Source organism: Chaetodon auriga, chromosome 21, assembly GCF_051107435.1.
Source record: "Chaetodon auriga isolate fChaAug3 chromosome 21, fChaAug3.hap1, whole genome shotgun sequence".
NCBI lineage: Eukaryota > Metazoa > Chordata > Actinopteri > Chaetodontiformes > Chaetodontidae > Chaetodon > Chaetodon auriga.
The window spans coordinates 8,101,957-8,127,381 of record NC_135094.1 but is presented as its reverse complement, the minus strand read 5'-3'; the positions used below and the strand labels follow the sequence as shown (position 1 = coordinate 8,127,381).

Below are 25,425 nucleotides of genomic sequence, written 5' to 3'. Positions count from 1 at the left end.
GTTTTGCCTTAAAAATTATGGACATAAAAATAGAATTATTTTACAATACCAAAGCATTTATACATATATTATACATATATTTAAATGACCTGTTTGATCAGCCTGTTGAACAACTGATAAAAGTGTTAGCTGGGCAGCAGGAAGTAATCAAAATGAAGCACTTAGGGGGTAATCATTAGTCACAAATGTAATTTTAATATCTTCCTTTCCTTACTGAAAACATAAGGTGGTGCAGTGAATTCCTGCTTCTAGCAGCAAACAGCAGTCTGTGGGCCTGTGTTTCCCACCCACACTGTGCATCGTGTTTTGTTTTTTTTTTCCTTTCTAAATTAGTTCAGCTGATTAACCGAGGGCTGTTATGGGATTTTGTATTATAATAAAGCGCAGCTACAGGACCCCTTTCTCCACTTGTAAATATAATTGCTTAGAAATGGAGTGGATGGGGAGAAGCTTATTTTAAAACACTCACAAAACTGAACAGCTCCCCTATGAATGTTTATAGGATCCAAGTTTGAGTCCACATGCACTGTTTTGAGCTTTTCTCTGAACTCTTATCTGTAATATTTTGCGTGGGCTTTTTCAGGTGGATGAGACACCTCATTAGCCTTGAGAGTAACCGAGTGAGTAATTAATTCAAATAGCACAGATTATTGATATTTATTGATTTTATTACACAGCAAAACTCTTTTTTCCTTTAATACATGCATGTTATCTTACTGTATAGTAGCCAATGTGAAAATGTATGATTTGGTAAAGCAACAGCCTATTAAATCATTCTAACTCTGCATTACTTGTTATATTTTAGACAACATTTACAGACTTATAAGGAAATTTGAGTTCTTATTCCCATTCTGCGTTGCCAACCGCTGGAACAGCTGTGTGAGTGAAACAATTCCTCAGCAGGCCTTTTCCACAAAAAACATTTTGACATCAAACAGTAGGAAATGCTTAGTTGTAAATAATGAAATTACTGATTTAGTTTCAGGGTCCTGGTATTGTACATGCTGGCCAGCTGTCACAACGGCTCAATTGTCCCAATAAGCTATGACCTTATTGGGACAATTGAGCCGTTTGCTGGTGTTATTAGTAGTGCCTGTGCTTTTATTACAAGTCAAAATGTCTGCTGTGTTACACTCATGTGATTTCTTACCATTTTCCTTTTCAAACTGGAGTATATTGCTTGACTGCCTTTCAGTACATACAGCACAGAATGCTTTGACTCTCTCTTTTACTCAAATGTGAAACATTATGAACTGTACAGTTACTTTACTGTCTCTATAATCAGTTTCTCCATTTCTCTGTCAGTGTTTAGTGTTCTCTGATTACATAAGTGTCACAGACTGACTTTGATATGCGTGGATTTGGCCATCAGAACCAGGACAGCTGTGTTTATCTCCCATACGTGTTGCCTCGCGGCCCACTGACTATACACAAACCCACATATCTCTCTCCCTCTCTTTCCATTATTCATATGCAGTAAAAATTTCACCCATGCATGTCCAAACACATTACATGGACATGCTCATATTTCTGCTGGAGGTAGTCCGTCCACTAAACGGAGGAACACACACCACCGTGCACAGACCACAGGTGTGATTTATTGTCTCCGTCACATTATGCATGCAGACTTCCTTGAGCTGTACTATTAAAATATATTTCAGAGTTTATTCTATAAAATATGGGCCTACACAGAATTATGATGCTCAGCACATGTATCCAAACTCACAGGGTGGCTGAAATAAATCAAATCTGCATGAAATTCTGTTTTAACTTTCTTTAAAACGTATTTTTCCTGTATGAAGACACTTCAGCTCCGCGCATATAGACACACATACGCACTGAACAAAGCTGCACTCAATTGCCCTCTTACGTAACCATCAAGCTTTGCGCCTGCGAAATGAGCGAGCAGGTGGAGCAGGAAACACATGCGCAGTAGACGCCTCGTCAGCAGCATCAGGACCAGAAAGATCCCGGGAGCCTGCGATGCGAGAAGATGGTGCGCGTAAACACGCCGAGGGAGATGACCGCGTCGTTTTGTGGGACTGCAGCCTCCTTTTGCATGTGCGCACCCGACGTTTGAAGCCATTCAGTGCGGAAAAAAAGACTGAAGGAGGTTGTTTTTAGCCAGCAGCAGCGCGCAAGCGGTCGCAGCAGAGATGCGACGGCGATAACGACAGTTGATAATTTTTTTTTTTTAGTCTCATGACGCTTTGAGCCCCTGCTGCCAAAACGACAACAGAAATAAGCATCGCTCTAATGTCACCCCATATGACGGGCTTTCTTGTGTAATGGTCGCCGGTTTCTAGTGGGATGCACATCAGTGTTTGGCCGTACTCGCTCTCCGTCGTAATGGCAGCTCTCTACCAGGGCACGGACGCCTCCTCTCCGGATAAATTTCTGGCCTTGAAAGACGTGAGAGAGGTGAAAGAGGAAACTACGCTGGACGAGAAGCTCTTCTTGCTGGCGTGCGAGAAAGGTTTGTTGTCATTTTCCTCTTCCAAAGTAGACGCAACCCCACAGTCATCGTTTTTCACACTCAGTATGATGCGTTTAAGATCATAGAAAAGCTCTTGTTAGTGTTGGCATTTTGCCTGAAATGAGCTGGCTGACATGTACTGTAGGTAACAGCTTGATGGATTTCCAGTAGAGTCGTTGCAGCTGCAAACTGCACAGTCAAACCACTTTTTTTTTTTTTTTTTTTTCGTGAATACCTCTCACAGCTGCCTACATGTTGGCCACTGTAGAAATTTGCCCACAGGGGTTAAGATATATTTAGTTGAAACTCTGCTCCTTCTGTAAGTTTCTGTCCCTTCTCTGCTCACTTTTCTCAGCTCCTAACAAGGAAAGTGACCGCAAAGAAACTGAAGGGAAGCTACACAAGATGCAGACCGAGTAAAACAGCAAAGAGGCATCTGGTCAGATGGGAGGAGAATGTTTCATTGATAAGTTAAAAACACTGTACAGGCTGAGGTTGTTTTAGGTGCACAGGCCAGCAACTGTGACCATATAAAGCCTCTCTAAACAAGGCTCGGCAACAGAAACTGTCCTTTGAGGGAGATGTTATTGTTATACACGACTGAGGTTAAGAGAGCTGCTGGAGCCGAGCCTGCTCTGAGAGAGCGCCGTCCGAAGCTGTGTGGGTCTCTCTGGCGCCATGCACAGATAATAGTCCCGGCTTTTATAGATCTGACTTGTCTTCGACGTGCTTCTCAGGCGACTACTACATGGTGAAGAAACTGCTCGAAGAGAACCGACATGGCGAGCTCAACATCAACTGCGTAGACGTGCTGGGCCGAGATGCCGTCACCATCACTATCGAGAACGAGAATCTAGACATCCTGCAGCTTCTTCTTGAACATGGCTGCCAGGTAGTAAACACACACACACACTCATTAGTTTACTGTTGCTGCGTGTCTTGTTTCGGCTTGTAATCTGCTGTTTGAGAGCTTCGGAAATGTTGCATCTGTGTAGGCGACAGACGCCTTGTTGGTGGCCATAGACTCCGAGGTGGTGGGAGCTGTGGATATCCTCCTCAACCACAGGCCGAGGCGATCTTCCAAGCCCTCCATTGCTGTGAGTCCCCTCTCATTACAGCTTAAATCAAAATAAGCACCGTAGAGGCAAAGAGCAGGAGGATGTAAACAATCCTTTCTTATAATTTCTGCAGCGTGTTTTATATTTTTATCCATACATTCCTATTTTCTTTTCAGAAACTGATGCAGAGGATTCAGAACCCTGAGTATTCCACCACCATGGACGTGGCTCCGGTCATCCTGGCGGCCCACAGGAACAACTACGAGATCCTGACCATGCTGCTGAAACAGGACATCTCGCTGCCCCGGCCCCATGCCGTAGGCTGCGAGTGCACGCTCTGCAACGCTAAAAACAAGAAGGACAGCTTACGACACTCCAGGTACAACACATGCCACCTCAGTGATCTAGCGGGTGGGAAATGCAGTAGTATAAACACTGTCGGCTTTCCCCAGTTGGCTGCATTAAACTCCCACTGATCTAAACCAGACTAGTGTTGCACTAAATTACTGTAACCTGGACTGGTCGACACCACTTTTGTCTTCCAGATGATGCCTGCGGTTTACGTGATGATTTTTTTGGCCATGCTCTGGTATGTGGGAGCTCTAAAACAGCTATGAATCAGTTGGTGTGTCAAGCAAAGTGTTCAGGAAAGGTGAAACATTGCGCCGCCTTGTTTTGATGATGCCTTCATCTTAAGCATCTAGAAAGAAATTATTTATTATCATATGCACTTCTGGCAGTACCATGCTTACAGTACTCTCTCAGTCCCACAGTCCTAATGCTCTGTGTTCCTGCCAAGCTCTGCTTATCTGGATATGGAGAGTCAGTATTTGGTTTGCCAGTATTAGTATATTCATTTGTTCAAATAAGTGATGGTTTTACACTGAAATATAAAATCACTGCAAGCTCGATTTTAAGGGGGAAGCTGCAAAACCAGCAGCATTTCCCCTGAGAAGTAGTGACTCTTGCTTTCTGATACCATCTTAGACTTGCAGATGAGATTTTTGCTGGTTTCTTCTGTTGGACATTTTTATTCTCTGTGCAGGGCAGTGTAGCTTCCCACACAGTGAGCTAAATGAATCAGTCTGCAGTTTGGCTGGCAAACAACATAAGAGGTCAAAGCAGGTACAAATAAAGCAGCTACAGTAGAAGCTGAATGTTCTAGATTTCCTTTTTTTTCTCATCTGTGCAGCTCTTTTTTTGTGCTTCAGTGTTCACATTTTCGTCCCCTCATCCGACGTGGTCTTTCCGAATCAGGTTTCGCCTGGACATTTACCGCTGTCTGGCCAGCCCCTCTCTGATCATGCTGACTGAGGAGGATCCCATACTCAGGGCCTTTGAGCTGAGTACAGACCTCAAGGAGCTCAGCCTGGTTGAGGTGGAGTTCAGGTACGATTGCTAACTGCTGCTGCACGTCATGTCAGGGCACTTTAATTGACTTTCTCTGCACATGAAGACAGAGAAACATGCTGCACATGCACAAACACATGCACGTACACAGTGATATTGCAAACCCCTTTCCTTTGTAACCAGGAACAGATAAGAATCATTATCTTTCATGTGGTCTGATTGGATCTAATTTCCGTACTCCAGGAACGACTATGAGGAGCTGGCGAAGCAGTGTAAGATGTTTGCCAAGGACCTGCTGGCTCAGGCTCGAAACTCTCGAGAGCTAGAAGTGATTCTCAACCACACATCCAGCGAGGATCACATTGACAAGAGAGGCTTACTGGAGGAGCGCATGAATCTCAGTCGACTCAAGCTTGCCATCAAGTACAACCAAAAAGAGGTTAGGCGAGCAAAGTCAGCGGCTTTTGGCACCATCAGTAGCAAGCCAATCTGCAATAATCAGGAAATGTTACTTGATCGTTTCATTCAATGACTATCCACAGATTAGAGGGGAGAAAATAACAATACTATCCGTTATTAATGATTTGCTGGAGTATATGTGGGACCCATCTGCTCCGGCACACCATGTGCTTGTCTTTGTGAGATATGAGTTTGGTAGGATCAAGTACTTCCTCTAGGCAACAGCAGTTAAAGACAAACTAAAGCTGGAAGTTTGAAGCTGTGGGGCAATTTACAGCTGGGATGTCTCAGTGTGAACAGTTTGACTCATATATCACAGTACAGCTAGTGGCATGCCTTTGTTTCCTGCCGGAGAAAGAACACCTCTTAAGGCTGCACAAGAGAGAAATGCTCCTTCAGTCCCTCTTATTTAGAGTTTGTGGTTGGGTTTTTATTGCAGAGAGAACATTGACATGTTTATAGCTGGCTCAGTAAAAAAAAAAAGTCTGCTAACCGACTTGCTGTTTGGCAAATTTTGATACCTTCCTGTTTGCTAAGCAGGTCAGCTGTTTCCTTGTTCCTGTCTTTGTGCTAAATAAGCTAACCGTTTGCTGGCTGTAGCTCAAACTGTATGTTCACACTACAAGTGACAGAACTACAAAACAGCTAAACGTGGCTAGCTGCATCGTCGCTAAGCCGCTGTTGCAGGGCTGCTCAAATGCTGGTTGACGGGGCGTCTGTCAAGTGGATTGTCAGTTGCATTGTCACTGCATTATTGCAGCACTGAAAAAGGTTGAGGCCAGCTCAACTTTGAACATGTCACGCAGTATATTCAACTGACTGACATAGAAATGATCAGGATTTGCTCATTTGTGATGTCCTCACCTCATTCTCTCTTGACGTCCACCTTACAGTTTGTGGCTCAGTCCAACTGTCAACAGTTCCTCAACACCGTCTGGTTTGGAGAGACGGCCAGCTACCGGCGCAAACACACCTGTCTAAAGATGGCCACAGTGCTGTCCGTGGCGATGCTTTGGCCGCTGCTTTCTTTCTGCTACCTTCTCGTGCCGCGCTCCCGTGTGGGCCAGATCATCCACACACCCTTCGTCAAGTTCATCATCCACAGCGCCTCCTACTTCACCTTCCTGCTGCTGCTCAACCTGTACTCTCTGGTCTACAATGAGGGCAAGAAAAACACCATGGGCCCTGCGCTGGAGATGATAGATTACCTGCTCATCCTCTGGATCATAGGTCAGCTTTTTTACCTCACCTCAACTGTATGTCTGCTCGGTGTAGGGGGGCACCATGTATGTTGCAACCATAATATATATTTCAGAGTTTGAAGGGCTAATTTCTATAATTGAATAATCAATCATCTCCTAATGGATGCAAAATAAATAAAAAAGAGTAGCAATTTAATCATATGAACCAAAATTTAATAGAAAAACATTGCAAATTGGAGCGAAAATGAGAGATTCCTGTTATGGTCTGTCTGAAGTCCAGTATCCTGTATCCTTAATCCTATCAGGCATAGCATGACAAACAGCTCTTTCTATACTAAATGACAGAAAGCCTGGCTTGACTGGATTAAATCTGTCAGTTCTGCTTCTAATTGAGCTCTATAGAAAGGAACCGCAGCTTCTTCTCTCTCCCTCGTGACCCATCTGAGTGCTGGACTCAGCCCACATACATGCAAACACATATCTGCACGAGGACAAACACATGTGCACAAGCTGTGTGGGTTCAGATGAGGCTGGATGGTGACAGATAGAAACTGACCCCGTCTTTCTCTCTGGGGACTGGGCTTCACTACCTTCCTCTTCTGCCAAGAAACCATTAGCATGATCATTCAATCGCTTTAATGGCCCTGCCTTCTCAGCAGAGATATTTGTCTCATGGTTGCAGCATCCTACTCCTCTCCACCGGTCACAAAGCATCATAACCACAGCTCATTGGTCTAGCTTTCATCACCGGGTTGCTACATCATCCCAGTAACTGCACCTGACAGGTTATGAAAGGATATAGAAGCAATTGACTTCTACTATTCAATGTTATGAAGATGGTTGTGGGGTAATTTCCCATTTGTTCAGTATATTGCAGTAGCGAGATCAGTAGTTGAGTCATTAGACAGAAGTGCAGTGGGTTTTTCCATGGGCTCAGATAGCCCACTAGAGGGGGAAAGATTCCTGAAGCACTGCAAAATAGCAACATCAAAGATCAATTTTTATAACTTCAGCAGTTTTTTTCTTAATGGCTGCCTCATTGCAAAGCAGCTTCACTGCAAGGTGTGGTGCAGTGGTGCAGATTTCACACTCCAGGGTCTCTGCAAGACTAGTTAGAGAACAGGAGGGAGATTTTGAATGCAAATGTTATCAGGATGTGAAATTTTCAACGTTTTGCTGCATGTGTGCAGACAACACTCAACGTCAAACAGCAGCTTTTCATTCCTTCTGCTTTTCATTGTTCTCCTTTTCTCTCACTCCTGCTCTCTCCACCCTGCCGTCCCCTGAGCCAGATGCCTCACAGTAATGGAGAAATCAGATGCAGAGATTCTGAGAGTATCTGTACGCATGTGTGTGTCACTGTGTGTTAATGCACCTCTCTATTAGTGGAGGAAGTACTTGGATCTTTTTAGTTAAGTAAAAGTAGCAGTACAACGGTAGAGTACTGTAGAGTAGAGTAGAATTAGTATAAAGTATTAAAATGACAATATGCTTGTACAAAGTACTTGTACAAGTACAAAAACTTAAAGTATTATGCATAATGGCCCATTTCAGAGTAATATATATTATTAATGTAAAGTATAAAATGCGTCTCTGAATGATATTAGAGAAGAAGTAGAACCCAAACCCTACAAAGTAGCAGGAAATGGAAATACTCAATTAAAGCGTAAGTACCTCAAACAATACTTGAGTAAATGTACTTGATTTCTGCATTAGATATCAAATTCAACCACTAAATGATAAAGATCCTACCAACTTATTCAGAGACAAACAATTCATGCGTGAAACATTTTCTGTGATTTCTGTCGACTTTGTGATGAAACCATGGAAACCAATGACCGATCAATCCAGTTCATTCTCATGAAATCGTTTCTGAATCCAGGCGTGTGGAGGACGTGTCACTCTGCCTTGATTTGCAGCTGGACTCCAGCTCTCAGTCTTCATTTTATTACTGTACATGCAGAATGGATGACATTCCTCGTGGACACAAACAGACACAAACACTCTTTATTAATTTCCACACACCTCCCTAAATCCTACACATGTCACTTTTTCAACACAGTAATCTCCAATTTCTGTGTCTCATACATTCCTGTTCGCCCTGGTCTCCAGGGGATGACAGCAAAATGCCTTTTTTTTTCCAGTGGTGTGTGTATAAGCGTGTGGTGATGGGGAATTCCTGCTCTCCTGTAGGGATGGTGTGGTCGGATGTGAAGCGTCTGTGGTACGAGGGGCTGGAAGACTTTCTGGAGGAGTCGAGGAACCAGCTGAGCTTCGTGATGAACTCCCTTTACCTCGCCACCTTTGCCCTCAAGATCGTCGCTCATAGCAAGGTGCACACACATTACACACACTCTTTAGATTTAGACTCTAGATCGCTGCATATAATCTTCAGCACTGTTGGCTTGAAAGGTTGACAGACGGCTAAATTCAGAAAGTCAGTTTATTTCATTAGTAGTTCATCTTTCAGTAAATTAACAGCCCAACGCACCGACGCAAATGTTTTCAGTTGTTCAACTCAAGGTGCAATTTTTCCCACCTTAACCGGTAATACAGGAGATTGAGAGAGATGCCAGTCAGGCACAGTCTATACACACCCACACTGTGTTCAGAAAGAGGTCGAATCAGGCAAAATAAGAGAAATCATCTGTGTGGGTGGGCCATGAGTATGTAGGTCCAATGAATATGCACTGGAAGCTGCAGTACTGCACTCTAATTTGCATTACTGACTAAAACGTACCTAATTTCATTAAAAAGCACCATTCATTGCATAGAATATTTGAACTTTTTTTTGTTGTTTAGATATTAAAGGTGGCTTTAGTTTTGATGCCACTCTGGTGACACCTCTGATCACTGAAGCAGTCATTAGGCCTAGTTTCATCAGGTGTGATCAGCCAATCGGCAGCTAGCAAGCACACTGGAGTTAGCTAGTCTGGCTTGGGTGGAGCAGGAAGAGATGTAAAATATTCATTGTTTGGGGTCTCCAGGGGTAGAAATTAGATCCACTGTGAATCCCGTGTTTGAAACAGGGAACCTCAGAGTTAGCAGTTAGCTAGCAGCTAGCTCAGCCAGTTCTGCCAAGAAATAGCAAGCCGTGCTTTGTTTGTGATTTAAATGCAAAGTAAAGTAGGTTAGTATCACACTGACAGACTGCGTCAGTGCTGTTTCTGAATGTGCATGCTTGTTCCTCAGTTCAAGAATGTGGAGGACACAGAGAGGAAGAACTGGGATGCCTTCCATCCCATCTTGGTGGCGGAGGGCCTGTTTGCGTTTGCTAACGTTCTAAGTTACCTGCGACTCTTCTTCATGTACACCACCAGCTCCATACTGGGGCCGCTTCAGGTAGGAGAAAAACACTTGTGACACGCACTGAAAGTACTTCTGAGCTTTTGATTCCAGTCGGAGCCGGCTGAGATTTGAGTGTGATCCCAGTGGAAGTTTGAGATCATGTATCCAGCCGTTTTTGTAAAACACTTTGGATGAGAAAAAGAATGACAAAAGTCTTATGTAATGATTGCAAAACCACTTCCCTTTCTGTCATCCTATCTAACCCCACCACACACACACACAAACACACACACATACATACACTAACACACACGTACACCACCCACTCTCATCCTCTCACAGTGAAGTGTGAACACTCAAGGATGAGCCCACACTAAACATCGCACCAGCTGTGCTCAGCAGTATCCTGGCTATCATCATAAGCATTAAGGATAAGCACAGCGAACTGAGGCAGCAGACGAATGCGTTCTGCTGTGATAATATGCTCATAATAAACCGAACACAACATCATGAAGCTTTGCAGCTTAGATGCCATATGCGTGACCGTGCCGCTATCATCATTTCTATCATCTACATGAATGAGAGCCCTTCAGATCGCGCAAATTGATTTCTCAAGCTGACTTCAGTTTAGGCTGCTGCATATTTAAAGCCGGAGGAGCTGACTCCATACACCCACAGCACATTTTCACTGGATCCTGCATCGATTTCTATTACAATCTGGCACATACAGCAAGTCTGATCCATCGCCATCTTAAGAGGAATTTTGGCCACGAGTGATGAAAAGGGAAAAATAGAGTCATTACATGCTTTATAGCCCGAGGCATTTGAAAACTTTTTAACAAGTTTCTGAACTTTTTGAATTTATTTTAACTCATTTTGAGGTCTTCCGTAGGCTAAGAAAGCAGCTTTTAAAATGATTTTCACTGCTGCTTCGATTCAGTTTGGGAAATGCATGGGCATCAGCCTGATTTTCTAAATCCTGGAAAAGCTGCATTGGATGGGCTTGATTAACCCTCAGTCTGCGCTGGCACTGTCATTCAGAATTAGCAGAGATGCGTCTTCAGAATCTCTTCAATTGTTTTTCTCCAAAGGTTATGGAAATGTTTAGTAATGCAGCTGTGCTGATCTGCTTTATGCCTCTTACACAACACAAAATAAATCAAATTTCTAAACATTTACTCTGACAAAAATGGACATTTCTGTGGTGCGTAAGTACAATAGTGCAATAATGCGTGTATGTTTTTCGCATCTTATTTGAGCCTTCTTTCGTTTGGAACCCCACATTTAACTGTTTCATATATATCAACGAGACACTTTCTGTAATATTTCCTAAACATTACTGTTCCAGGGAGCTTTTGTTTGTTCTGTCCTTTCTCTGATGGAAGAGATGGCAAAGATTCACCATCTTCCTGTGTAAATGCTGAATATTCCTTAAAGCCGTGCAGGTTTCATATCTTCATTCCGAGCAATTTGAGGCGGACAGTCAAAAACGTTATGGATCACCTTGTTTTACAACTTGGCCAAAAGCTTTCTGTTATGTCATTATTTTCCAGCTTCCCAGACGAGCCAACAATCTGGTTTGCATATTTTCTACTCCTCAACAATCTCAGGGCCATAGGTGTCCCGTTTTATCGCATCATGATATTGTGTATCGTCCAGCCAGCTGGCAGAGAGAGAGACTGTAAAGCCAGCCAACGTCTGACTTTGTGCTGGCAGAATTTCACTTTTCCCCTGTGTGTGACTTTATTACATAAAGGTATGCAGTGAGGTCAGGCTGTTTGTAGGGATGCCTTCCTGTCATTAAGCCGAGGTGCTGTTTGCGGTTGACTTATAAAACACTGAGGGTGCCCTGTGGATTGTTATTGAGCGTTTTTCAGCTAAAATCTCCTCCATCTTTCTGCCTCCCTTTCTCTCTCCTCTTTCCTCTTTTCCGTCTTTTTCACTCACTCACTTTGTGACATCACTGTCTGGCTTAGCAGGATGGAAAAATTATTAGCTTTGGAAAGAGATGTGGCTGTGTGTTCATGGCCACACTCACACTCACATGGCAGACACACCTCCTTACTAATGCACGCGTGCCCACACATTTCCACACTCTTGTGATTTGTGAACGTGCAATCCAGCTGCACTCAGACAAGCTCCTGCACACACACAGGCAGTCAGGCAGTAATATATGGGTTGCGGTAATGCAAGTTTCTTTGATTCTGTCCTTCCTGAAGAGTCCAGCTCACATTTCCACTGGGTAGTGCCCCCTACTGAGGTTGGAAAGAGTGACTGAGTTGGTGAGTGTGTGTCTGTGGGTGTCTGCTATCACCAGTTGTGCATACAGTGAGCTCACTCATGGCCTAGACTTAACCTCAGTGACACTGTTAACCTCCCACGTAACTGATGCACACCAGGAGGCATGTATGAGTGTGTTTGAGAGAAAGGTTGTGTCCCAGTTACAGACTACATACTAATTCTAGTCTGATTCAGAGTATTCATTGTCGCGTGGTGATGCTGTAAAAGTGTGAAATATTTAGAGACTTGTCAATATGCATGCTGAATTTGCTTGTTTTGAAAATGCAGTGTTGGTGGATGTTGTTGTCCCACAGTGCTTTGCACAAAGAGGCTGAAAGTTGGAAAAAAAAACTGAAAAGAAATTGGAAACAGTGTTGAGACAGCTCCAGGAACATCTTGGTAAACAAAAGATTTTGCCCTCTGCTAAAATTAATCAGATGTCATGTGAATATATTTAACAGGACATCGTACAACTACAAATGTTACAGTGCTTTACAGAGAATTTTAAAATGTATTTAAATAATTAAAATGAAGGTAAACACTTAAATAGCAATGCCAGTGATGTCTCATAAGAATAAAACGCTAACGTACGTAACACCAGCACTGTATACTTTGCTGGCAAATTAATATTTGGTATTTGCCTTTTTTGGGTCATTTAGTAGAGAGAATTTGTTTACCTGCACATAGATGCATTTGAGGGATCTTAAATGCATTAGACCCCCCTCCAGTCAAGGTGAAGAGCTCCTGACCTGCTGCATTCCTGCTCTGTTTGTACAGTAACTAAGTTAGGCTACCTGTCAGGCTGTCCAAGCAAAAAACACCCTCAGCCCCTAAATCAGACGTGTACAGAGGAATACACCGGGGGGATTTAAGTATGACAAGAGAATGAATCAACCTAATAGACTAGCCTTTCCCCTCAAACAAGCTGCCTGGGTTTCAGTGCAAACACCCCCGTCGCCATGCACCTTGAGGTGCAGGGAGAGTGGTCATCCCTCACACTGCACACTGTGTGTGTGTTTTGCAAGGGCGAGTGTGCTCTGACCTTGTTTAAGCATCGCTAGGTGCTAGTAAACAGATGAGCCACTCAGGCCTATAAATAGTGAGTTTCCAATGGTCTGAGAAGACTTTCTCTGTCTTCGAGTCCTCTTTTTTGGCTTATTCCATGTTTGTCTGTCTTCCCTCAGGTAGGGTGAGAGCACTACAGCTGCCAGAGTACATGTTACTTTTTCCACTTTCTCAGGGGATCACTGCTAAACAAGATCATGAGGGTAAAAACTAGCTACAAGTGGTGGAAAGTTTGCCTACACGGCACAAGTGTTGAAAGAGTGCCAGAACATCTCACTCGAGCAGAAATACAGCTACCTTGCTTAAAGATTTAGAAAGAAATAATGGTGCAAAGGTCGAGAAAAGAAGCTTGAAATGTGACAAATTTTACTAAAGTAAACCTGAATATAGCTAAACCTAAGTGTACTTTAGATATCAGCACTAAAGTAATCCTGTAATTTAATCCTAATGAGGCTACCCTGATGTTTCCTTGCTAGCTAAAAGGCTGCTAAACTAGCTAGCAGCAGCTATGATTACATGGTCTAAAACAATATTGTTACGGTCTTTCTTTGCTAATATTAAGTAAGTTAGTGTTATCGGAAATATTTAGGTATTATAATGTTAATGAAGATGTTGACGGAGCCTTTTCACTGCACACTTATCATAGCAGTAAAAGCGCAGGTGTCACAAGTAGTAATGTTGTTTTAATATATAACACAACTGACCGGAAGACTTTAATGAAATATTTCCATTGCTAATGTATTTAACTGTGCTTCCTGCTATAAGCTGCTAATGCTAATGCTCAAAAAGGTGCAAGTACACAAGAGCTACTGAATAAGCATAAAAAGAAAACCTTGTTCATCAAATCAAGTTGTATAAACCTTGCAGACCACATCACTGAGACATCCGAATACACGACTACAGGTGAATTTGATTTGCATCGTAAAAATATCGAGGCAAAGATAATGTTCTACCTTTACTGCATTAACTTCTCAATGAGTAAGAAATCAAATTCTGTAAGGATCAGGCAAACATCCTGTCAGGTGTCAAATCTGACCCCAGCTGGCCCTCTTTGTGGGTAATTAGGATTACTGGGATTGCTGGCAGAAAACCGACCATGAAAAACAGAGAAAAATGTCTACTTGATTAGATCAGATTAAGCAGCACAGGATTAACAAATATTGCATTTTCGCCAGATCTCCATGGGTCAGATGCTGCAGGAGTTTGGAAAGTTTTTGGGCCTGTTCCTGCTGGTGTTATTCTCCTTCACCATTGGACTCACCCAGCTTTATGGAAAGGACCGGAAAGACCCGGACAAGAATATTCCACCCAAGGACTGCGCGGGCATATTCTGCCAGCAACAGAGCAATGATGCATTCCACACGTATGGGCCAACCTCAGTCTGTCACTCTGGAGATCGATGATGACAATGATAGATGTTCAGAATGCTTGTTGAGAGATGTTAGAGATTCTGTATGGGGCTGTATAAATGCAGCGGATAAAGTCATAGAATACACCTGATAGGCATGTTGCCTAAATGCACGCTGACATACACCAGCTTTTTTTCCATTTCACAGGTTTATGGGGACCTGCTATGCCTTATTCTGGTACATCTTCTCCCTGGCACACGTTGCGCTCTTCGTCACCCGCATCACCTACACGGAGGAGCTTCGCTCTTTTGTGGGCGCCATGATCATAGGCACGTACAACATTGTGGTGGTTATTGTGCTGACCAAGCTGCTGGTGGCCATGCTCCATAAAAGCTTCAGACAAATTGCTGTAAGTATAAACAACTCGCGGCACAGAATGGCTTTGTTTCTCGGTGCCGTCAAGGGTAATTTGAGTTCAACTTGGAACCCAAAGTTTCAACTGATTTTAGATTAGATTTTTTAGATTTCTCCAATTCACCCTGAAGCGTTGCACAGATGTTAAATTGCATTTTTTTGGAACTCTGCTGCACGTTTTCTCCTTCCTTTGAACACCGGTTTGATTTTGATTATGCTAAGAAAAACAACTTTTGCATGTTCAAGATTCCTCTCTAAATGGAGAACAGTGTGTGAAAGTTCATTGTCGCATTCCTGCGTTCTCAGTGTATTTGTTGATTTTCGGGCTTCTGTAGAATCACGAGGATAAGGAGTGGAAGTTTGCTCGGGCCAAACTGTGGCTTAGCTACTTTGACGACAAGTGTACCCTGCCTCCGCCGTTCAATATCATCCCCTCTCCAAAGACTGTCTGCTACCTGGTGACCAGCATGAGGAAGTGGATCTGTTCGCATACCTCGAAGGGCAAGGTGAAGAGACAGAACAGCCTCAAGGTATGAAAAATGAATCACACATTAAATTGCAGTGGGAGGATGACTGCCGGTGCATGTTTGTGGCTTGATTTGGAAAGCTATTTATGCTTTGTGCAATACTTTGTTAGCAATCTGAATTCGTCTTTCCATCCAGGAGTGGAAGAACTTGAAGCAGAAGCGTGATGAGAACTACCAGAAGATCATGTGTTGCCTGGTTCACCGCTACTTGACCTCCACGCGGCAGAAGATGCAGAGCACAGACCAGGCCACGGTGGAAAATCTGAACGACCTGCGTCAAGACCTCTCCAAGTTTCGCAACGAGATGAGGGACCTGCTCGGCTTCCGGACCTCCAAATATGCCATGTTCTACCCAAGGAGCTAAAAAACACTAGATATCTCTTCCCCTTCCCCCTCTCCTCTTGACAAAACCTCTGCTTCTTGTTTATCTGGGATGCCGTGTGACCCGAGCATGTGATAAACTCTGCTCCTTTGAGTCACAGAGGCGAATGTTAAACCTGGAACTTAACTAGAAACATATTTATTCTCCACCAAAGCCTCAAGACTCAGGCCCCCTATGTATTATTCAGCTATTCTACCTTTTTTTGTAAATAAAGAAAGCCATCGTTTTCAACAGAGAGACGAATAAAGATTTCTGGAAAAATTTGACCCTCTGCGGCTTTAATGGCACAAAAAGCTAGTCGTGAATACAAACGCTGCTTTTGAGATTTGAAGTTATTTTTGATTCCTCTCATTGAAATCTGATCTTTGGCCATTCAGGTCTGAAAGCCAGAAAACTGTCAACTATTCAGCCAAGTGCCCAGCAGTCCAGACCACGTGAGAGTCACATTGCACACACCTGATCCACTCTCGTGCTCATTAGAGCATAGTTGCCGTGACTCAACAGACCAACTCAAATATTATTTGGCATTATTTGGTTTCCCACTGACCGTTCTTGTGTAATGACAGACAAACAAAAGGAAAAGAGTAAAGGAGTTTTATTTGGGCAGATGAAAACAATAAAATATAAATAATATTCACAGACTTTTTCCATATGAAAATAATTTTCATGTAATACCTCTGCCTTTAAAAACAAAGTAACTAAAAGGTGTATGCTGATGGTGGTGCTTTGCATCTGTAAACAAGCTGAAGAAAAGCGCTTTAGCTAGGAAGGTCCTCATTTGTTTCACATAAAACCAGCATAAACATCTTTTAAAAAAAAAAGAAAAAGAAAAAGAAACATGATTATATTAAATATTGCACTTTTTAATCACCACTTAAAAACTTCCTAATCCTGCTCATTGAAGTTGAAAACAGAAAATTAACTGCAGGTTATTAACACCGTCATTACAACTACGGCAAGCAGCTGTGACAAATCCGCTACGGGTATCAATCAGGGCTTGAGACTCTTCTGTCAGACAGATGTGTTTGTTTAATGCAAACTAATTCACACTGCACTCCGCAGCTTCAAGGGGAAGCAGCTGAAAAGTAGAATTTGGAAAAATTTTAGGTGAATAGTGCAATCATGGGATGTCAGAACAGACGCGCACTGAAAACTCGAAACAATCAGAGTAACGTTTGTCTTATGAAACGTCTCTGTGAGCTGCTATCGTCTGTATTCTGGGCTCCTGTTACTGCCTACAGTTTAATTCCCTGCCAGGGGCACGGCAGGAATGTGACGCCGCGGAGTGAGAACGGGCTGAGAGCAGGGATGGAAATTTCAGCTCATTTTGTTGCTGATTAATCTGAAGTTGCCAAACAGACTAAGCGACTGGTCTGTTAATAGAAGACAGAGTGAAAGTACTAAATGTCTTCTTGTTTATTCTCAAAACATGCGATCCGAAGCGAAATGAATAAATAGAAAAATCTGAGTTGCTCCTAATTGAATGAATCATGTGGAGTTTGTTTTGTGCTGGCGTCCCTGCATCCAGATTCTGCTTTGTTTGTGAGGCCTGTGTTTGCATTGTTGAGATGGAAATCCTTTTTTTTTGCTTTTTATTTGCTTTTTGCTCAATTGTTTCCATCCGCAGCTCAGCCTCAGGCACACCTGTCCAGTGGAGATCCACAGAGCGACTGGAACTCAGCAACGCTTGTTTTTCAGAACGTTGAGTCCTTTCTGGTTCTTGGTCTTGAACACCATAACGAAGTGGTGAGGGGCGATTTTGCCCCGGCCGTCCTCGTCCACCTGGCCCATGAAGATGTAGTTCAAGCCTGGTGAGGTCACACAAAAAAAACCTGAATGCAGTGGCGGAACGGCAGAGACATTCAGGGAGGCCAAATATGAGAATCTCCACACGGTAAGGTCTGTATACCATATGTTTATATGCATACATATAAACATATTTAATGTTTCACTGAGTGCTTGGACAGTGAGTTGTGCCTCTCACCTCACACTCTGGGGCAAGCTCTACCAACTTAGCATGACGGAACAGCAAAGGAGGCAAACTCAGAGTCATAGGTTATTGAAAACAAGTCAGAAACCAGCAACTGCATACTGATTATAATCATTTAGACAGCGGTTTCATAAACAATCTCAAGGACACGGAGCCAATTTACTTTCACCAGTGAACTCACCTCTTCTGATAAATGGACACTTCTTGCACAGGATGATGATCTTGGTGCTCATGGTCTTTCCTGCCTGTTGAATGGCCAGGCTGCCTTCTTTATACACGTTGATGATGGAGATAGTGGCGTACATACTTCCTCCTTTCATCACAGCAGTAATGACAGTCCCAGTAATCACTGCCACAGACACACACATACACACAGTTCATGACATCACAAAGAGTGCAGAGAATATCCGTGCCCCTGCAATTCTTGGTTAACTTTGCGTAAACAAGGATTAAAAACAGGGATTTAGAAGTTTTGTTTTAATTTCTATAAACAAAATTGTCACTACTTTGGCAAGTGCCATTTCTGGGCTTTGGTTAGAACAAAAGCCAAAGCTTTAAGCTGAGGGACAGCAGCAGCAAAATTAGACTTTGGAAAACCAAAAGAAAAAACATTATTGACTCATATTAAACAGACAGCAACCAGATGAAGAGTCTGCAGGCATGCTAGTGATTCTGTGAGGCTGCACTTGGGCACAGCGGTGCTTTGTGCTAAACGCTACCATCAGCATGTTAACAAGCTCGTTAACATCTTAGTTTAGTGTGTTAGCATGGTAGCATTTGCTTATTTGCACTAAGCACAAAATGTAGCTGAGGCTGATGGGAATGTTGTCAGAATGTCAGCAGTTTTTCAAGTATTTAGTCACAAACCAAGTTGTTATGATTCATCTCGAATGAGGCATCAATGTCAAATATCACAGTCCATACAATGCTTGTTGACACATGATCTTAACATCTGAATGATGTTAAGATATTTCAGTCTGGACCAAAGGGCCGACAGACTGACTAGCGCCATGCTGCACGGCTAACAAACCTATAAATACAGCACTTCTGTTTATCATGCCGCAGGCTAAAGTAAAGGGAAGTCTGGGGATTTTCTATCAGGACAGAACTTGGTGCGTATAAAGTGAAGAATTTACATCAAATGTTTCAACATGAGGGAAAAGACAGCCTGGAATTTACAGCGGGGAATTTAGCATGACGGGAATCTACTTTTTTATTGTGGTCATCAATAATCTGAGAGAACCGTGAACAACGTGTGCCTACTACTTTTCAGCTCCCGTCTGTGAAGTGCGGCCTGTCTATAAAGATGTCACGGTGAATTAACAGCATCAGCGTTTCCTTTCAGGCTTTCAGCACTCCCCTTTCGACCTTTTTATGGCTCCCTCATCCATCCACGAGCTAATAGCCCAGACTCAAAATCTCAGAAAACACATCAAGGATATCATTTGCGGTAATTTTAAGACTTTTTGAAGATAATTCCAGGATATGGCCCTGGCTGTGATGAGGCCAAGTTAAACGTGTGATGTCATAATTATCCAGCAGACAGCTGAGATGTTGTGCATGTGAGTCAGTGGGGGATTCCATATTGTATAACAATATAATCTAATACAGACAGAAAATAGAGAGAAACTCACCAAGTAACACCAGAATACAGAATTGCTACATACCGTACCTCCCGCCTCTTTATTTCTGTCTGTTTGTGCTACAAAAATGTCACAAATGTGTGAAATTGCAGTCATTTCCTGTTTCGTCTGACCAGGACAAAAGAAGAAAAAAATGTCAGTTTTGCTGTGTGGACTCGATCACCATGGACGAAACAGCAGTGACAGCTGAGCGACAGTGGAGCATGAACACTGATGGTACCAATATGTGTCGACTTCACATGCTGCCTGTTTCATTTCCTGACAGGCATGAGAACAGCCAGAGGACTGCCTGCTTCGGTGATGTTAATGTATCTGCTGCTACTGTTACATAAACCAGCCAACTGCTTTTGACAATTCAACATGCATATATCACACCATTAGACTAAACAGGACCAAATGTTATGACTGTAAGTGTTGATTGGACTATTTTCACTGCACTGTCTCGCCACTTAATTAGAAGTGATGCAGCGCATGGTGTGCCGACTCCGCCGCCACATCACATGCGCCGCTTTTTCCGCATGCACCACCACACCGCTTGCCTTTCCTTCCCTTCCTGATGCAAATCCAAGCGAACTCTTTGAAACTCCAATCTAACACATGTGGTAAACATCTCCGAGAGGAAAACATCACAGTAGCGGCGGAGCAGCAAACGGAGGCCGGGCCTGAATCAACACGTTCATTTATCAACAGTTTGCTCACAGTTAGAGGCTGTGTGTGTGTGTGTGTGTATTTGCACTGGAGGTAACTGTGTCTTACTGTATACCCTCCTTCACTTCCTGACAGCCTATCAAGGAAGTCTTTGAGATGAGCAGTGGGAAATCAGAGAAGCAAAGATAGTGAATGATCAGGACTGTGAACTGCTTGTTAGGGGGGATTTGGCTGCTGATGTTAATGCGGGCTGCGCTGACGTATATCTCCAAACAATCTGCACTGGTTTGGACTTTTTAGGATTAGTATGTATGTGACAGAAGGTGAGTCCAGTAATGAAATGAGCATGAGCTGCAAGATAGCAGTGACTGCAGCGTATGTGGTAGACAGAAATTGTAATAGGCACTGATGTTCTTACCGAAATTGCTGGAGCAGTAATTGCTCTCAAGTGTTCCTCGTCTTTTACATTTCTGCTGGCACAGGGCTACAGAGTACTTCAGAGCTGCGGGGACACACACGCACACACACACACACACACACATAACATATTGCAATCTCTGTAATTTTGCCTGCCAGTGTTGCAAGCATGAAAGTTATGGCTGCATCTGGTTCTACTGTGGTTTATTTACGGAGTATTCTCAGGAACACAAGAGCTTCTCCTCAAATGAATAGCTGTGTTTAAACAACGTGTAAAATAGCAACTTAATGTGACAAGTGAACATCTGTTTTTAGAGTTAGAGATAGTAAAGAGTCCATAGAGGAAAATGGAAAGAAAACACAAGGTGGCTGTCTAAATATTATTTTTACTGCGGGGGGGGGGGGGAATCAGGAAAGATAAGCCAACCAGAAAGCATTGTGACAGTCTGACATCATGGCAGGCAGGCGCCAAAATAACCTGGCTTGACTCAGGGAAAAAAAAAAACAAAACAATCTGTGGGAATGTGAGTTTGAGTATGAAAATGAGTTGTGATAGTGGGTGCAGACACGCCCACACTGTATATGAACTTATGTACATTTTAAGAGAAATGTGAAGTGAGCATGAGGCAGAGCTTAAGCATATGTTGTCTTTGGCCATGAGCTGCGGTTGGCTGCAGCTTTAATAGGACCTGCAGTCTCCAGTGCTGTATTGTACAACCATGCATCACAACTGCTCATCAGACTGTGAAAATCAACTGTTTAGTTTGATTTATTTTTGTTTAAGGGATCACTTTCACCCATTTCATGTGCACAGAATTCTTAACCATGAGCAGTTCTTGAAAGAGTTGACTCTTACTTAAGCAGCACTTTTCATTTCGTTCTTGTCTTGCTATCAGAAGCAGATTCCAGATGTCCCCCCGTGTTTAAAGTGAAAGATAAACCCCACATGTTAGCAAGAGGAGCCAGTAGTACTAAGCCAGTATGTCTCATAGCTACATCAACAAATACAGATGTTAGAAGCCTTCCAGAGGTTTTTATTGGATAAAAGTTGCTACCTACGTATGGGCCTGGTGGTGACTGGCTGTGTGGTGGTGGTGGGCGGTATCGTGGTGGTGGGAAATTTCTTTGGTCTGAACTTGTAGTGTCCAATGAAGCCGTCTGCGGTCAGACTGAGATCTGACAGGAACTGGATAAGGAGCTGGTTCCCGTCCGAGAACACCGGCCTGCAAAGACACCCAGACAAGAGCGTGAACTGAGAGGAATTCACAGGATGGATGTTTCAGAATCTTCATGACTGAATCACCTACGCTGGGGGGCTGTCTCCACAGTATTTGCCAATCCTCTTGGCGTCGTTGATTTCCGCCCCGTTGAAAATGGAGACGTGGTCATAGCGGCAGTAGTTATCTCTTTCCACATCAAACTTCTCAAACTTGACTTCAATAATCTGCAGCAGGAGACGGATCACAAAGAAAATCTTTCATCAAGCAAAACCTTGTAATCGGGCTATCAGGGTAGGCTGTTTGATTAAAGGCTACCACTTGTGGTGTGATGTAGTCTTGTTCCCCACACGTTGAGCCTTCTTAAAAGATTACGCCACAGATTTAACATTGCAGTACTCGAACAATTTCAGACTAATGATGGACAGTTTAAAAGAAAAAAGATCAAAGTCAAAGCAGCAGCAGCACAGATATCATCTTTTTCATCAACTAAATTACCCACAATGCTTGACGGCTGACAGTTTGATCTTAATTGGTGATAATTTTCTAATCCTTTTTGACATAAACTCAATTGAAAACAGTACAAAAACAACATACTTAATGTTTTACCTCATCAACGTCACTGATTTTTGTAAATATATGCAACATGTTACAAACAACTTGGGACAGGAGCAACAAAAGCTGGCAAAGATAACGGTTAAGTAAACAGGTTCATTGGTAACAGGTGATAGCGTCATGATCCACACTTCAGTTTGGATCAGCGAGCATCAGAGATCTACTGTAGACACGTGGATGATTTTGGTGTCCATGTTTTAACCTAGTTTAACAGGCCAGTTTCCCTTCATCTGTATTGCTTTAACAGTCTTTCTTATATGAACTTTACATGCGGCACCTTCTTTTATACTCTGACCTGGTTCTTTGGTGCCACTATGTGCCAGGAACAGGTGACACCAGCTGGGTAGTCCTTCTCAGGCCAGTTGGGTGTTTTGAAAGTCCCAGAGGGCTTGTCCAATCTGCCCCCACAGTACTGCTCCCCTGTGGAGATGTGATTTCAGTTAGATCTTGCATTGTCATCAGGAACAATGTGCAAGTTATCATCACCGGTCCTTGAAGGAAAAAATCCAGATCTTATTCATTATTCTTTTAATGGGTGGAATGGCGTCTGCATTATATGATCCTGCAATTAACCTCTTGTTTACTATAATAGGTGCTCTCGTTGCTCACTTCGTCATCATGTGCATCTTAAAAAGTAAGTCAATTATGATTCCTGTGCAGTGAACAGCTCCAAAAAAGACAACATGTGTCAGTCGAGCATCTGTGAAACATTACTTCAATAACTACAAGCTGTCCAGACTGTCAAAGAACTGAATCTCTCGAAGACATGTTTTCTTTGTAACACACACTTAGACTGATGTTCCCTTTCCAACACATTGAAAAGAAGTACAATTTAGTACAAAAAATAGACACTTTACAAATGTTGTGCTGTACAGTTTCAGCAACGCGCGGAGACAGTATGGCAACAGTCTGTTACCATCTCATTGTGTAAGAGCCAGGCAGGCTTGTTAATAGCCATTGTCCGTTACAGCTGTCAGCTCTTTGAGTACAGAGAACCAGCCATTAAAATTCCACCAAAACAGCAGATGAGACTTTGCAACCCTGCAGAGAGGAAGAGACTCGTTCAACACTAAGTGATACGTCTGACCTGGACCTTCTACTGAAGAGCTCCAGTAAATGTCAGTGAGACATTCCACATCATGCTGTGAGAAGTGTTGAGATATTCCTCAAACCCATAGCCTTGTCTCGGACAAATGAAACCCCCAAAGGTCCCGTGTGTTTTCTGAGCAGAAGGAAAACTACACCTCCTGTTTTGTTATTCCTCTGTGTCTAAGTGATTCCCAGTATTACGCAAAAGCTGAGCTCGACTTCAGGAGGTAAAACTTTTTCTCCCTCTGTCTGGGCATCTTTGTACCACGCAATGACCTCAGTGAAGCAATTTGTGTTAAACAGGCCTGTTAATTTGCGTTTTAATGACTAACCCCCTGCTCAAACAGACGCACTCCCAGGCCAGTATCAGATTCCTTTATGGGGTGAAGCCATGGCTGAGACACAGTCCTGTGTGGCTCTGTATTACATTCTCTATGCTGCTGCTACACTGCCTTGCTCCTGTTTGCAGGGCATCAACAATAAGCACATGCAAGCCCAAACTACTCTTCCTCCCATGCTTGCCTACCTCGCTCATGTGGGTGGGCAGCAGAGAAAACAGCCAGGAAGCCACTCCCAGCGGTGTTGGCATCAGATACCATCTGCATGAGCATCTTGTTGCCTGTGGAAACCAGGGCTCCTGGCTTGAACGTGCCACAGAAGCGGCCGAGTCTCTGCCCATTGACATGACCGCTGTAAACATCCACATAGTCATAGCGGCACAGGTTGTCGCTCTCCAAGTCAATAGAGCGGAATGACAGGACCACCACCTTTCCCTCAGGGACCTGGGTGAGAATGAAGGGTCAATTTCACATAATTATCGTTATTGCTGAGAGCAATAAAACACCACTCCTCCAGTGGATATTGGCTTCAGTGATGTCCAGTAAAACAATGTTTTCCACATGTGATTGCAGATAATAACAACACATTTTTACACAGTAAGCCTGACTTTGGTGCAGCAGGCTAAATGCAACTAGGTCCAGCCATACTATGAATTAGACTGCTTAGATGTACAGTCATGTAATGGAGCCAGTCAACAAAAGCTGCCTTGAGCTGGCTGTGGTAAAGTATTTTTAGAGGGAAATTAGGAGCTTGGGGTTAGTGGAAGAGTATCATACCATTACAGTATACTGTGCAGCTGTTTGGTGTGTTTTTAATTAACAATTGAGCAGTTGCATCATCACCATTGCTCTTGGCTCTGGTGGAAAAGCAAAACGTGAATAGGAAACTGGACTCACTGTGATTCTCCACACACATTTGGTATTTGGGGGGTAAACTCCTGGGTACCCCTGGCTCCCGATGACTCCAGACTCCCCTGTAATGTTTCCACCGCATGTGAAGGTTGGTCTAAACGGGGGAGAGAACATGTTTTCTATTCTGCAAATACCAAATGATGATGATGTGTCAAAGCAATAAACATGCATAAACGTTAACGACAGCCTGCGGTTCAACACAGGTTTCACTTAATGCGCCATATGTCCTGACTGGAGGCAGCCCAGACTGCAGAATATTCCTCTGAATAAACTCCAGTCCACTGACGCTGCTCCTCCACCGGCTACGTGAGATCCTTGACACCTTGCTCAAAAATTAATTGAATTAAAGAAAGTAAATAAAGGTGTACCTCCGCTGAGACTGCGCACAGACCTCTGCCAGGAACAGTAGACTCCATGCGCAAAAAATACTGCATGTTCTCCACATTGTTGGGTTAACGGAGCAGGCGCTTCGCCTGTTTTCGCCCCGTGGCATGAATGGCATTGTGTTCAGCAGCTGGAACGGTGGGGAAAAGTACCCAGGAGTTCCTGCGGGGAGTTTCAGTAACTGCAAGCTGGAGCAGATGAATATAGCGTTTGTTCTGCGTGGTAGGAGGGACGGAGCACAGGCTGCTGCTTTTTTCCAAAAAAAAAAAAAAAAAAAAAAAAAAGAAACCATTAAAGAAGCGCTGGGAGGGTGTGAGGTCTC

General features: G+C 43.2%; 2 protein-coding genes across 2 annotated transcripts; one reads left to right on the top strand and one right to left on the bottom strand.

Moving 5' to 3' along the window:
* The first annotated feature begins 1,919 nt into the window (after positions 1-1,919).
* trpc1 (transient receptor potential cation channel, subfamily C, member 1) lies at positions 1,920-16,116 on the top strand. Its single transcript, XM_076761791.1, has 13 exons — positions 1,920-2,476; positions 3,214-3,368; positions 3,472-3,573; positions 3,711-3,913; positions 4,792-4,923; positions 5,128-5,323; positions 6,237-6,573; positions 8,739-8,878; positions 9,738-9,887; positions 14,354-14,541; positions 14,735-14,936; positions 15,277-15,471; positions 15,605-16,116. The coding sequence occupies exons 1-13, from the start codon at positions 2,311-2,313 to the stop codon at positions 15,830-15,832; spliced, it is 2,394 nt and encodes a 797-aa protein (XP_076617906.1). The 5' UTR covers positions 1,920-2,310; the 3' UTR covers positions 15,833-16,116.
* Positions 16,117-16,430: 314 nt separating this feature from the next.
* On the bottom strand, positions 16,431-25,353 carry pcolce2b (procollagen C-endopeptidase enhancer 2b). The gene is made up of 9 exons (XM_076761792.1): positions 25,088-25,353; positions 24,705-24,813; positions 23,996-24,251; positions 22,676-22,800; positions 21,856-21,992; positions 21,608-21,771; positions 20,550-20,633; positions 18,022-18,189; positions 16,431-17,658 (listed from the first exon to the last, which is right to left on the bottom strand). Exons 1-9 carry the CDS (start codon positions 25,219-25,221, stop codon positions 17,528-17,530), a joined length of 1,308 nt encoding a protein of 435 aa, XP_076617907.1. The 5' UTR covers positions 25,222-25,353; the 3' UTR covers positions 16,431-17,527.
* Positions 25,354-25,425: the final 72 nt, after the last annotated feature.